General features: G+C 44.2%; 1 protein-coding gene and 1 long non-coding RNA gene across 4 annotated transcripts in view; one reads left to right on the top strand and one right to left on the bottom strand.

The window, feature by feature from the left end:
- LOC137224064 (uncharacterized) overlaps positions 1 to 5435 on the bottom strand; it is a 273848-nt gene extending 268413 nt beyond the window's left edge. The window contains exons 1-2 of one of the 2 annotated variants that reach the window (XR_010943213.1): positions 4804 to 5435; positions 4414 to 4583 (exon numbers count right to left, since the gene is read on the bottom strand). This is a non-coding gene — a long non-coding RNA (uncharacterized lncRNA). Of the gene's footprint in view, positions 1 to 4413 lie in introns of both variants that reach the window. The other variant, XR_010943207.1, reaches the window with a different exon arrangement.
- Positions 5436 to 5527: 92 nt separating this feature from the next.
- Positions 5528 to 14415, top strand: part of PKD2 (polycystin 2, transient receptor potential cation channel) — a 48871-nt gene continuing 39983 nt past the window's right edge. The window contains exons 1-3 of one of the 2 annotated variants that reach the window (XM_067737011.1): positions 5528 to 6272; positions 13637 to 13675; positions 13761 to 13874. In XM_067737011.1, the coding sequence (XP_067593112.1) occupies positions 5654 to 6272; positions 13637 to 13675; positions 13761 to 13874 (772 nt within the window). In that variant the 5' untranslated portion in view covers positions 5528 to 5653. The remainder of the gene's footprint in view (positions 6273 to 13636; positions 13676 to 13760; positions 13875 to 14415) is intronic. The other variant, XM_067737012.1, reaches the window with a different exon arrangement.

Below are 14415 nucleotides of genomic sequence, written 5' to 3'. Positions count from 1 at the left end.
TGTGATAAAGGTTTGCAAGGTAGATGGCAAGTAAATTCAAGCAGGGAGATATGTAAAATGGATAACTAACAAAGACCTATGGTATGGGACAGGGAACTCTGCTCAATATTATGTAACAACCTAAATGGGAAAGGAATTTGAAAAAGAACAGATACATGTATATGTATAACTGAATCACTTTGCTGTATACCTGAAACGAACACAACATTGTTAATCAACTATACTCCAATATAAAATAAAAAGTTAAAAAAAAAACAAGAAAAAAAAATTCAAGCAGGGGGGCCAGGTTTGCAGCTAAGGAAGTTTCCAAAAGGAAATGATGCCTGAGTCTAGAAAGATTCATAAGTCTTTTCAATGTAGAAGAGAGCTTGGGAGTGATGTAAAAATGTTTCCAGGCACCCTTTTTCGTTTTTGTTTTTTACTGAGGTATTGTTAATTTACAATATTATATTAATTTACGGTGTAAGTGGCATTGTTGACATGTAAGACTTGATCCCCTTGAAGGTCGGAGTCATGTCTTATCTTTGCCTCGCCAGAATTCCACATGGTACCTGGCGTCTAGTGGATATTCTATATGTGTTTGATGAATTTATTAATATTCCCTCATTATGTCTTCAACGAAAATTCTGCAGGAATTTGTAAGGTTGGTATTTAACCATATTATTCAGAGAAGAAAACTGAGAGAGATTAGATCATCAAAAATCACAGTGCCAACCAACGATGGCTCCAAGGTTACCCCCGCAGAGGCAGGGATATATCCAAACCAAACTCCAGACATTTAGAGGAATACCACAAATCCCAGCCTTGCATTATTAGAGCAGTAAAGTGAGAAATAAAGTAAACATTTTAGCATGGTTGGCAGTTCTTATAAAGCCCCAAACACCAAATTTTCTTCTGATTTCAGATGTCAAGTGATTAAAAACTTATTTTACAATGTTCTTGAATAAATAAGGGCTGAGAAAAAAATTGAGAAACGTGTTTGTTTGGGTGGGTTGCTAAGCAACACCGCACATACCAGAGGCTCCTTTTGGATTTCCTTTTGAAGGTGGAATCTGTGGGACCAATGGGTACTTCAGCTTGCATCTGCTTCATCAGTTCAGATTGGAAAATAAAAGCAAAACAGGAAACAAACAGGCAATTCTAAAGTACAGAAGTCAGAGGTGTAGAGAATGCTAAGTATTAAATTAGCCTAGTCGCCTTTTAAATGACTTCTCTGAAGGTCCTCAGTGGCACTAACGCTAATAGGTGAGGTTTTATAAGTGTGTCCCCAGAAGAATCGACCACACAGATGAAACAAAACCAAATAGTATCCAAGCTACATTATCTATCCCACACAGTATTTCAGGCCCTATAGATTACTGAAATTTGTAATATGGCAATAGGATGTAGCAACCAGATGAAGAAAAATATGTTTGTGTATCTCACTTATTTAATAAGGGATAACTTCTCATGAGAAATAGAGTTTTACGATGGGTACTAAAGGAAGGAATTCTGTGGGAAGGGAGAGAAATTTACAACCTCAGGGCCTGCTTGAGTAAAAGCTAGGAGCTCTGAAGGGGCAAAAAGAGTCAAGGTAAAAGCAGGAAAGAGAATATTGGTCAGCCAGAAATAATGAATAAATAAATATTTGAGCAGGAAATATATTGGACAGCTGGGGAAGGGTTTATGAAGTCTAAGATTGAAATTAGTAGAGAAACTCCTACAATGTAGGATTTAAAGACGCTGTGGATCAAATACTATCTAAGTCATATTACACAAATATCGCTGTGCATTTTAAAAAAGCGTATTTCTTTCAACGATTTGTGATTTGAGTTTCAGGTAAGCACACATCTAAATCTGAACTATGTATGTGCGGACACGTTTTCAATCAATCTGTATTCTTTGAGGGACGGGGTATAGTCTTAGAAAGAATATTTCAGATTTTGATTTAAATAATTGACACTACAGAAAGGGGGCATGTTATTATCATCAATTACAGAATAAAGTCCGTACTCCTAACGATGCATCTGAGGCCTTCCACGATCTGGCCTGCCTACCTGCGCTTCCCATGCCAGCCTGAGGAAGGGCAGTCTCTCCTCTCAACCCCTCCCATGCTGAAAACCTTCACTACTGACTTGACACTAAATCATATTCTCCCGTCTATTGTTATTTACTCAGTGTGTGTATCTCTCCCTTGAGATTATAACTCCCTGAAGGATGTGTCCAAAGAGTATTTTGTTTTGCATATTCTGACTAAAATAATAATGTTATTTACTATGTATAGTAAATGCACAGAATTTGCACTGAATACATGGACAGCACTTGAATTAATTTATCATTCCTTGATATTATTGTTTCTCCATTCAGTCTCCTTATGTCTCTGGACTCTAGGCCTGCTAGCAGAAAACAGGAAGAACAAACAAGAAATGAACAAGCAGAAGTCTATTGCCTTCTAAACCTTGAACTCTGGAAAATCAAAATATCCTTGGGAGACAAATATCACAAAACTAAAACCAGCATTTTGAGCAGGGAACATAATAGCTTCAAGTGGGCATAAGCTATTCCAAGGGCCCTTGGAGCCTGCAGGAGAAGTGGTGGTATGCGAAAGTTAAAAAGACCTCTACAAGAAGAATTAGGAACCCCTGTCATAGCCAGAGGTCTAGCTGTGTGCCTTAAAATGACTGTACCTGACTAGATTCATTCATTTCCCCAACCAATCCGCGGGGAATGCAAGCTCTTTAATGGCGGGGCTTTTCACTAGTGTCATTGCTTGCACTCTGTCCTGGCATTGTGCCTGGCTCCTACTAGGTGCTCAATAAATATTTGTTATGGAATCCTCTGTCTTGGTCATGGAGTGTCCATCCTCAAGAAGCTCATAGTCTGGTTAGGACAAAGACTTCCAAATATGCAATTCTAATAGATGAAAATACTTATCCTAAGTAAGCTATAAGAGCTCATAACGCTAACACTTGAGCATTTACCGTGTGCCAGGAAGTGTTCCCCATGCCTTACATGTATTAATTCACCTAATCTTCACAACAACCCCGTGAGGCGAACACTATTATTATTTCCATTTTCCGGCACAACGAGGTAAAGCCACTTGCCCAAGGTCACACAGCTAGGAAGTGGCAGCGCAGGAACTGAACCAGGGTTCAGAAGTAGCACAGTGCAGGCACAAGACAAAGAGTTAGTCTGACTCAAAGACCACTGAAGTTTCTTCTAGGCCTGGGATTGCAGAAGAGGGCACCACTGGTGACAATGAAGCGCTAGGAACACGAGGGAAATGTTTCAGGAAACCCCACGCATGTGGACCATGTTGGTGCTTCTCAAACTTAGGATGCTCCAGAATCCTCAGAGAAGATTCAGAATTTCAGGCCTGAAATCCTGCAGTTTCTGAATCCATAAGGTTGGAGTGGGGACGTGGAATGTGTATTTTTAACAAGTGTCACACTGATGTCGAGAATCACGTTTTAAGAATACTAAACTAGACCTATTCTCCAGCAGAACACTTGGGCTGAGATTCTGCTCTTTTTTCTCAGGCCTGGCTCTCCTCCGGCCAGGTGTCTGTTGGGAATCCTTTGAAGATGCAATCTGGCAGCGCTCTGTTAGGGGCACCGGCACCTGTAGAGGCTCCTCAGACGACAGGCATCACAGCCCTCACCCAGGACAGTTATTGCCGGTTTATTTGTCTGTCTCCTCTTGAGAGCAGGGGCTGTGTCATACTGTGCTCTGCATGCCAGCTCCTAATTCAGTGTGCAGGAAATGTCTTCTGAAGGAGACTGGATGGACTGCATCAGCCCTGCCCTTGAGAAGCTCATAGTTAAGTGAAGGACACAGATACCTGAATAGATAAACTGCAGGATTAGGTGATGGGTGGCCGTGATTACCTAAATACGAGCAGCATGCTGTGAGGGCACAGGGAAGCAGCAAAGCGTGCTGCACAGGTGGGAAACCATGCTGGAAAAGCAGGTTGGGAGCTGTAATGGGCTGAATTGTGTCCCCCTCAGAAATTCCCGTGTTGAAGTCTAACCCTAACCCCTCCAACCAGAGTACCTCAGAATGTGACTGTATTTGGAGACTGGGTCTTTTAAAAGGTAATTAAGTTAAAATGCGATCATTAGAGTGGGCCCTAATCCAATCTGGCTGGTGTCCTCAGAAGAGGAAATTGAGGCATAGACACATACAGAGGGACGACCATGTGAAGACACAGGGCGAAGACGGCCACCTACAAGTCAAGGACGGAGACCTCAGAAGAAACCAACCCTGCCAACACCTTGACCTTAGACTTCCAGCCTCTAGAACTGTGAGAAAATAAACGTCTGTCGTTTGAGACACCCAGTCTGTGGTACTTTGTTACGACAGCCCTAGCAAAAAAAAATATAGCAGCAGATTATGAAAATTTACCAAGCCAAACTACATAAATTAAATTTTTACCTTTTAAGCTGTCAGAAGCCTCCACGGGTGTCTAAGCATCAATGCGACATGAGCAGGTTTGGTTGCGAACCCAATTTGGAAACAGCGGGTACCCAGAAGTGAAAAATGATGGTGGAGTTGACAGATCCATTGTTCCAACGCAGCATAAAACAAGTCGTAAGGGCCCTGGACTAAATCATTGACAAGGGGAATGAATAACAGAGGTCCTAATCAGAGAGACCTTTGTGGGGCAAAAGTAACACAATTTGGGGGAAATGAGGTGTTGGAGGCGAAGAGCAGACAGATGAGGTTATCATGAAGTGTACTTTGGGGAGTGACGATGCCTCAGCTCTCAACTGGGGATACAGGAGGTGAAGCAGGCTTAAAAGAAGAAGGGAAAAGATAACAAACCTCCCTTGGGATGGGTGAAGTTTGAGACAACTGCAGAGCGTCCAGCTGGATGTGCTCCGGACAGCGGGAATAAAGCTCTGGACCTGCGGCCTGAGGCGGGATTCCGTGACTCACAGACGGGGAGATGGTGGGAAGGGGGCGGTCGAGCTCTGCGGAGCATCAGCGATCCAAGAGCCCCGCGGCCGAATCCTCGGGGTCCCCGCAACGCGTGGACAGAGGAGCCAACCAGAGTCAGCAAACCCTCCAAAAAGCTGCTGGATTGGGGCGGGGGGGTGAGCGCGCCAAAGGCCAAGGAAGTCAGCGATAGGGCTCTGTTAGGAGTCTGCTGGTAGTTTTCAAACGGAGGAACGACCTTTGACCCTGCTGCAGACCGGCTCGGGCTGGATCTCGCTTGTTCACGCCGTCGCACAAAGGGGTTTCCCTCGCTCCCTGCACCGCGGTCAACCGAGGCAGAAGTGGCTGGCGGCTAGCAGGGACCCAAGCACCACTCTGGGTGACGCAGGCAGTGCCAACTCCGGAAGCCCTCCCACCCGAACGCAATGGGGACGCCCGGGCCCCGGCTGCACTTGGGACACGGGCCCAGGCGCCGCTCGCCCAGCGCGCCGGCCGCGGGGGCGGCTGCCTCGCGCCTCCCCCTGCAGCGCGCCGCGGCCGCTGGGCGAGGCGAGGCGAGGCGAGGCGAGGCGGGGGGAGGCGGGCCGAGGGGGCGGGCGAGGGACGCGGGACTCTGGGGAGCTCGGGGGCGGAGAGCAGGAGGCGGCGGGCCCCGGGAAGAAAGGAACATGGCTCCTGCGGCGGACAGCGCCGAGCGCGGCATGGGGCGACGGCGCGCCGGGCGCCAGTGACCACGATGGTGAACTCGAGCCGCGTGCAGCCGCAGCAGCCCGGGGACGCGAAGCGGACGCCGGCGCCCCGAGCGGCGGGCCCGGGCCGGCTGATGGCGGGCGGGCGGGCCGCGGGCGCCGGCTTCGCCGGCCCGGGCGGCCTCCGCGAGCAGAGGGGCCTGGAGATCGAGATGGAGCGCATCCGGCAGGCGGCCGCGCGGGACCCCCCGGCCGGAGCCTCGGCTTCCCCATCTCCTCCGCTCTCGTCGTGCTCGCGGCAGGCGTGGAGCCGCGACAACCCGGGCTTCGAGGCCGAGGAGGAGGAGGAGGAAGAGGAGGTGGAGGGAGAAGAAGGGGGAATGGTGGTGGAGATGGACGTAGAGTGGCGCCCGGGCAGCCGGAGGTCGGTCGCCTCCTCAGCTGTGAGCTCTGTGTGCGCCAGGGGCAGGGGGCTGGGGGGCTACCACGGCGCGGGCCCTCCGAACGGGAGGCGGCGCCAGCGAGAGGACCAGGGCCCGCCGAGCCCCAGCCCGGCTGGCGGCGGCGGCGGCGGCGGCGGCGGGGACCCGCTGCATCGCCACCTCCCCCTGGACGGGCAGCTGCCGCGAGTGGCCTGGGCCGAGAGGCTGGTTCGCGGGCTGCGAGGTAAGAGCGCGACCCTCGGCGGCTGATGCACAAACCAGAAGTGCGGGCGCCGCCAGAGCCATCGCCCGCGGAGGGCAGCTCTCCAGGGCTCCCGCTCGCGTTCCCATTGCGTCCCCGCCTCCCTAAGAAGCGTCTTCCGCACCTCTGCTAATTCCGTTCTATTTCCGGTACCCAGCACGGAATTCCACTGCGCCCTTGTTGGTGCAAATTTATTGGATACCTCCTTCTTCTAAAAGATGTGTCAGCTTATGTTTACCTTTGGAAATAAGTGAAAGCCGTATTAGAGCGAAGGGGTACATCTGGAGTTTGGGGGGGTTTTTTCCTTGTAGGGAAAAAAATATTCTAAGGCAACGAATGGTGGTTGCAACTGCATATTTGCGAATTTCACTAAATGAAAACGAAACTTATGTGCTAGTACCCATGGCCTTTCACTGTCCTGGATGCCCTATTGCCCCTTACCCCTTTCCGGAATGGGTACGCAGTACAGGGTCCTAGTTGTGGAAGGGTGTCGCTGGATAGTCATTGATGTAGTTTTGGCGGTGTCTGGTTGTTTGGGGGAGAGGGAGCTGTTAAGAACGCCACGAATAGAATAAACTGTCTAGCAAAACAGTTATTCGGCCATTTCTAAGTCTAGGTATTTTTCTAAAACAGTTGCAAAGTAAATGCTAATGTTGTTTAAAAAAGTTGAAAGTATGTTTTTAAATAACTAAGTTAATGTTCTTTGAAGTTCCAATGAGACAGTGAGGTCATCAGATACCAGCTGTGTGGAAATGTGTCAGAGTTCGGTGCACCCAGCTCTCCAAAAGGCAGGAAAGGAATTTTCAAAATTGCCAGTGCTTATTAAGAGGACACAAATTTTCCAAGAGCAAATGGGATCCTGTTTTTGCAAAGTTTTGTCAGAGGCATCTTTGGAAAAGAGTTGCATTGGCTCTTGCCATCCAAGTGACTTTAACCTCTACTTTTAAAGAGTTTTCCATTCTCAGTTCTTTTGAAAATTTCCTTTCCCTTCTCTTCCTGTCAGTTTTGAAAATCTTGCACAAAAAGCTATCCAGGTGTTTTTACAGCAACGTGATTAACACCAAGTCAGGCCTACACCCGAACCCCAGTTCTACCACACATTGGCTACGTGACCTCGAGCAAATTGCCTAACCTCTCTGATCCCCAGTTTTTGAATTTTTTTTTAAAGACATGATCATAATACTTATTCTTGACTTGGGAGGATTAAATGAGGTGAAACATAAAACGTGTAGCAAGTCTCTGCCATGTTGTGAGTGCTTCATAAATAGAAATTAAATCATAGATTCTAAAAGTGTACATTTTGGTACTCTTACACAGTGATTATGCTAGTTAATTTGATTCAGAGCATGGTGGGGACCAAAAGATCCTTTTTGGATAACCTGTGTGAGTAGATTAGTAAGAAACTCTCATACTCTTTTCAGGTTGTTTAATTGTTTTAATTGTGCTTTTTAAAGTATTCACTGAAGTGAGAGGAGTTTCTTATAAGTTAATAAATAATGGAAAGTCATGATCCTGTTAATTCAGCTTAAGTATTTGATAACACTTAATGTTCTTTGGATAAACTCAATAATGGAATATAATGAAATGAAATATATGAGTGTATGTATAAGTTCATTTCTTTTAAAGAAAAGTTTCAGAAAATTTACAGTGAATAAGGTAACAGTAAAACTTCTAGTCAAACCTTATCAGTGGTCTAATTAGTAGAATAGAATCATGAAAATCTTTTTTACAGAAAAATTTAGAATAAATTTTATTTTATTTCTTTTAAGAAGAAATATAATTGATACTCTTGTCACTTATTAAGTAACATTTGTTAAATAATTAGTGACTATACTAGGTGCTACCAAAAAAATATATATATATAGCACAACACCATTTTCCTATGGATAGAAACCCAGAAAAGTGAAATGAATAACCATGAATGAGTTGTGATTTTTTTTCCCCCCTCTTGGGATACCGATGACAAAAAATCTTATATACATTGTATAAGTAGTGCTCAGAGTCAGAAGAGAGAGTGACTTGGAATTTCTAAAGGTAGGAGCAATTACTCAAATTGGAGTGGTCAGGAGCTTCCCTGGAGGTCTCCAACCTTTTGTGACTTTCCATAAAAAAAAACTCACTCAGACTTCCTGGCCTCTGTTCATCATGTATAAAATGGAAGAGTTGAACCCAATCTTCAAGGTCCCTTCTAGCTTCAGCATATCCTGTGTTGTTGTTAAATGACATGAATCTGAGCTGGACAGCAGATGGTCATTTCTCTCCTTGGACACTAAATAGATCTATCCTCTTAGCAGGAGTAAGATAGCAATGAAGAAATGTTTGAGGCCTGAGGATGGGAGGAAATTGTGTCTAGCTAAGGAATTAAGAATTTACCCTTAAATATTAGGAAGCAGTTGGAAAGTTTTGAGCAGGGGCAGAGCACGTTGAAAGCGAATACGAGTCAAGCAGTGTGCTGGGCAGGAGAGCTTTGCAGAAGGAGACAGGGAAGCAGGAGGACCAGGTAGGAGGCCGCCAGTGAAGGGCTGACGGAGGCCTGCTCCGAAGGAAGCAAAGGAAGGCTGAAAGATGGAAAGACTGCTCCAGACTAAAAGATTTCCCCAACCCAATGATCTCGTTTACTTTTCTCTTAGCAAACGCTTCTTAATGCAGAGATAAAATTTAAGACTCTACATGAGTTATCATATTTTCTGAATTTCCAAAGTTGAATGTGTTTTATGGATATATCCGGGTACTAAAGTCACTTTCTGTTATTTCAGACATATATGCTTGGTTGGTTTTTTGTTTGTTTTCCTGGAGAAATCATAAAGAACTAGCTGTATTGGTCAGGGTGGGCTAAGCTGCTCTAAAAAATAGATACCTCCTCTCCCACTCACTATATTGTATCATCACTGTCCATATCCAGATCTTTTTTATCATCCCAAATAGAAGGTCTGCCCATTAAACAATAACTTCCCCTCCTCTTCCCCGCACCCCCCAGCCTCTCTTCCTCTTTCTGACTCTATGAATTTTTCTTTACTGGTTACCTCATATTAGTGGAATCACACAGTATTTGTCCTTTCATATCTGGCTTATTTCACTTAGTATAACGTTTTCGAGGTTTATCCAAGTTGTAGCATGTATCTGAACTTCATTCATTTTTGATGACTGAATAGTATTTCCTTGTATGTATATACCACATTTTGTTTATCCATTCATCAGTTGATGAACACTGGGGTTGTTTCTACCTTTTGGCTATTGTGACTTTCCCTTTATTTTTAATTGAACCCTCACTCCATAATTGCTTCCTTTTCCCTTTTTATTTGCACTATAATTGTGAACAAGTGAGATGTTGTATTTTCATCGCATGGGGATTTTTTTTTTGAGGGAGGGTTGCTACTCTGCAGGGTGTGATAAGGCTATGCTAGTAACACAGTTTGTGCAGTCAACAGACATTTATTGAGCATCTCCCTTGTGGTAGGTACTAGGGATACAGAGATGAATAATACAAGATCCCAACTCCCAAGGAGTTTAGAGTTTAGTAGGGGGGTGAGAAGTGTAGGTAAATCATTGCAACGCCAGGTCCCAGTTGTGGGAGGGACCCAAAGAAGAAAGGACCTGCTCTACCTGGGGAGGTTAGAAGAAGTGAATCTTGAGTTATGTTTTGAAGGATTCAGGGGGGAGCTGGAGGAGGGAAAAATAGAGAAGTAAGACCAAGCAAGCTTGTAGCTCATTGATACTTTTTCCTGTAGGCAGAGTCAGTGAGGGCTTCAAGCAGGGGGCTGATATGATATCATGCCAATCTGAAGATGATTCTAGCAAGAATGTAGAGAATGGGGTGAGGTGCATAGCACCAAATGCTGGGAGAATAGGTCAGGATAAAGTGACAAAGGTGATACAGTGATAAAGTGTCAGTTGCACTGAGGATTGTGAGCTGGGATGGAAGAGCGCTAGGTGAAAGAGAGAAACTATCAGAATTGTGGACCACCTCCATGTGAGGGTTATGAAAAGGGCCTGTTCCAGGATGAAACCCATGTTTCTGGGTTGGTACCATTAACCCACACAGGGCAAACAGGTTTCTAGAGAAAGGAACAGAAGAGAAATCTCAGTTTGGGGCATGTGAGTGTGAGCTGTCTGTGGAATATGCAGGTAGATCACGCCATTAGCTGTGGTACACGCCTGTCTGCATCTCAGGAGGGGGCTGCCTAAGAAATTTGAGATTCCAGCGTCAGTATCATAAGGTAGCAACTGACTATTCTGTAGAAAACGGACCAATAGTAAAAAGTCACTTCCCTTTCTGAAGGTGTCCCTGCAATTCAAATCACTGTGAAGAAGGATTGTATATATCTTCCTAAGCAAGGCCCACATGTGTCTAAGCCCCAAAACAGGATTCTTTTATCATGTGAGTGCAATGAGAATTTGGTCAGGCAATTCACAATGACTTCAAAGTCCATATGGATTTGGGTCTCCACGCCATTCTCAAATCTGGACCAACTAGGCGTCAGAAGTAGGACATTTCAGATTTGGACCTGTTTCTGAAGCCATAAAAGGGCCTCTTGCCGCCACTCTATTGCTGTACACATAATATTTCTAATTCCCAGAACAACCCCACAGAGAGGTACTCTTACCTCATTTCCAAATGAGGAAGTAGAGGCTCATGGCGTTAGGCAAGGTCTCACAGCTCCTAAGTGGCTGACCCTTCATTTGAACACAGCTTGGATTCCAGACCTCCACACTGCACCTTGTCACGATCAGTGAGTCACAGTGGGTTAATGTATTTCAGATGGGACAGGGTTAACGTGAGGCAAAAGAGCCACACTGAATTGTTTTTACCGTGGAACTGAGATATTAACAGGTGAAATGATAAAGTCGCTGGAATTAGCTTCAAAATAATTGACGAGTGGGTGAGGGTTTCCATGAATCCAGGTTGGTGTTGAGTTGATACCTGTTGAAGCTGGGTGAGGGGTACATGGGAGTTCATTATATTGCTCTCTCTCTCTGATTTTTTTTTATATATTGCAAAATAAAAAGGGTTTGGAAGCATTTGGATAAAAGAGTTGCAGAATGGCATTTTTTCTAAAGTCAGTTATTTATGTTGGAGACCTTTTTGGTGTTTTGGATTACCCATCTCAGAGTTTATGCATGTTAATTTGCATATTAATTGCAAATAAATTGCATGTTAGTTAATATGCATATTAATAAGTAACACTTATTGTTGAGGTGATGTGCTCCGACTTTGGGCTCTGGCATTGACTAATCACCTTCTTACACAGGAAGGAAATGGCATATTGTCCCGTGTCCCCTCATAATCGTGTTCTCCTAACAGATGGAGACACGTTATGTACTGAACGTGAGTGCCTGGAGGCACTCCCTCCGCAGCTGGGATGATGGCGGGAAAAGACAACCGTTGTTTTTGAAGAACGCTCCCATTTTGGACGTGAACGCTGCCCTTCACCATTCTTATTCTATCATCCCTGATGATAACTAAACATGGGAAGTAGTTGGCTACAGGACAGCTGTTTTTTCCATTTGTGGATGCAGCACTTCTCACCCATCAGGATGTGAAGGGATCCCCGTATCCTAAGACTGACCCTACTACATACACACCCAGTGGGGAAACTGGATGACATTTGTAAAGCAATAAGTATTTGAGGAGGTAGCTAGAGAAATTTAGAAAAAAGTAAATGCATAGAAATATACTCACATAACATATAAATAAAAGGGCTTGTTTCTTTTCATTTGGAATGTGTCATTCAAGGGCTAGAATTAAATTGCCGTAGACCATTGCAAATTTAGCCTGAAGAAAATTCGATAGGAGTTTGGTGTTTTCTGTTTGTAGGTCAAGCAAAACCATTTGCAAATAGTAAGAACCATGACTTTTCCTTATTGCGTAATTGTTTATAAACCATGGGAAAGAGTGAAATCACTGACCAAGTGAGACAAGGCAGCAGTCTCTGCGGATGGTCAAGGGACTAGCAATTTCCACTTATGCGTATATTTTAGGCCTGGCCTCCAAAAGAAATACGCCCAGAGAAATGGTGTGGTTTTATCCAGGGCTACTGAGCCTAATATTTGGCTGCCTCTGTGTTATTCTGAGCTGTAATTTTCCATGTCATCTAAGTTCGTAATAATTCTTTACTATGATGGAGTTTCAGCGAGCAGACATTCTGCTTGGTGCATTTCTTCTGAGTGAGTAATCCCCTGACACAACCACCAGGTGTTGGCAGAAGCAAACCTGGTCATAAGTCATGCTCCCCTTCCGGCGTGGCGAAACCTAGGACGCGTAACCCAGTGTCTTTGAGAGCAGTTGCTGATTTTTCCTAAAGGAAATTTGGGAGAAAAGAAGAAAAGGAAACGAAATACCCCAATTTAGGAGTAGAACTAATGTATGATTATAAGACTTAAAAAGTACATAAACACTAGCAATGAAGTCATTTCTTCCAAGTGCAAGACCACATACCATTTTCCCCTTGTTCTCTGTGTGGCTGGATTGTGGCATCAGTGGCTCGGTGAGTTTCTGTGATGGAAGGGGTTAAAGTCTGTGGGATAGAAGTGTGAGGCAATTTGCCATTAACAGCTGACCTAATCTAACAGAAAGAATTGAGAGGTTTGTCTTTTTTGGAAAACACTAAGGCTCTTCCAAGTAACCAGCAGTGTGACTTGACCACACTGCTCACTAGCTGGGGTTTGGACGGCCACCATGTCTGTCTGCTGGCTGCGTCCACAACTGTGGGATCTCTCTCCAGGCAGCTCACCATGGCTTATGTCATCTTCGCTCAGCCGGCCCAACGCTTTTTCCATCTGCTAAAATATGGAGCACGGGTGCTGCTTTTACCCTTTCTCCAAAGAGAGAGGGAAGGCAGATGAGTTCGTTGCTTTTCATTTAAAAATCATACGTTAATTGGCATGTTTTAAAAACTGTTCAGCTGAGCGTGTTTAGTGTAATCAGTCAGCACTGAATTTCTTAAAAGGCAAAAATGGGTACAGAGCAGAGATTTTACACAGGCGCGTTAGAAGCTTGATAGATGTTTCCATAATGCAATGGTGCTCCGACCAGGACCTCTTTTCATCAGGGGTGACCTAAAAAGTATTGTTTGCAATGTTACATCATGTACTAACGAGGATAATTAATTTAGTAACACGGTAATTCCTCCCGCATATAGGAAGGACCGATGTGTATGCATAATTATTAAACCTAAACTTCCTCTTCTCTTTCTAAATTTTTACTAAGATATTTTCTAATGAGGTTGGGAGTTTAGACAATGATCAGATCATTGCCTTGTGTTTTGCACATCTGGGGGGATGGTAGCGGCTGATGTATTCCTAAATTAAAGGTATTCCTGCTAAAACCATTTCTCGGTTGCCTTTAGAGCATGCTAAAAAAAAATCCAGGAGCATCTCCCTTAAAGGTATACTGTTTTTTATGTGTTTTTCCTTTTGCCATTCATGAGATTTTTAAAAAATAAAATGACTTCCTTTATTACTGTTTTAAAGGTCTCTGGGGAACAAGGCTCATGGAGGAAAGCAGCGCTGACCGAGAGAAACACCTGAAAAGTGTTTTACGGGAACTGGCCACGTATCTCCTTTTTCTCATAGTCTTGTGCATCCGTAAGTAGAACATTTTCTTCCACTAGAGGAAAAGTTTTGGAAATATTTGACCTGTCAAAATCGTGATTAAGAGGAACTGTAGATGCACCAGTAACGGTTAATTCAGAAGTTCTCTCCTCTGTTATCAATTCCAATTTACAGTTTGGTAAAGCTCTCCTCTCTCCTCTGGTAAACACTGATCAAAATTCGGCATTATTCGATTGGCCGGTTTGTTGTCAGTTGTGACCATCTTCACTATGAGATGCACAGGGTGACCTGCCAGACACCAAGTAACCAAGTAAAAGGATTTTTGTATTAGATTCTTAACAATAATTACAGCATTACTGTTATTACATCAAGTAATGTAAAGTGTACACAGGAATTATTTTCCAAGTTTAACTTTCAGAAAATACAAATAATGTCACCTAATATTGCTTTTATGTCTATTTATATTTAAAAGTCCCCTTTTTTTGGATTCGGATGTGTTGTGTGGATGCCTTCACTCTAACTAATCATTTCTTCCAAATCTTCAATAATTGTAGATTTTTACTCCGTAGGAAAC

The sequence above is a fragment of the Pseudorca crassidens genome, chromosome 4 (genome assembly GCF_039906515.1).
Source record: "Pseudorca crassidens isolate mPseCra1 chromosome 4, mPseCra1.hap1, whole genome shotgun sequence".
NCBI classification, from domain to species: domain Eukaryota; kingdom Metazoa; phylum Chordata; class Mammalia; order Artiodactyla; family Delphinidae; genus Pseudorca; species Pseudorca crassidens.
The sequence above is the reverse complement of the archived record's forward strand: the minus strand, read 5'-3'. Positions and strand labels throughout refer to the sequence as shown.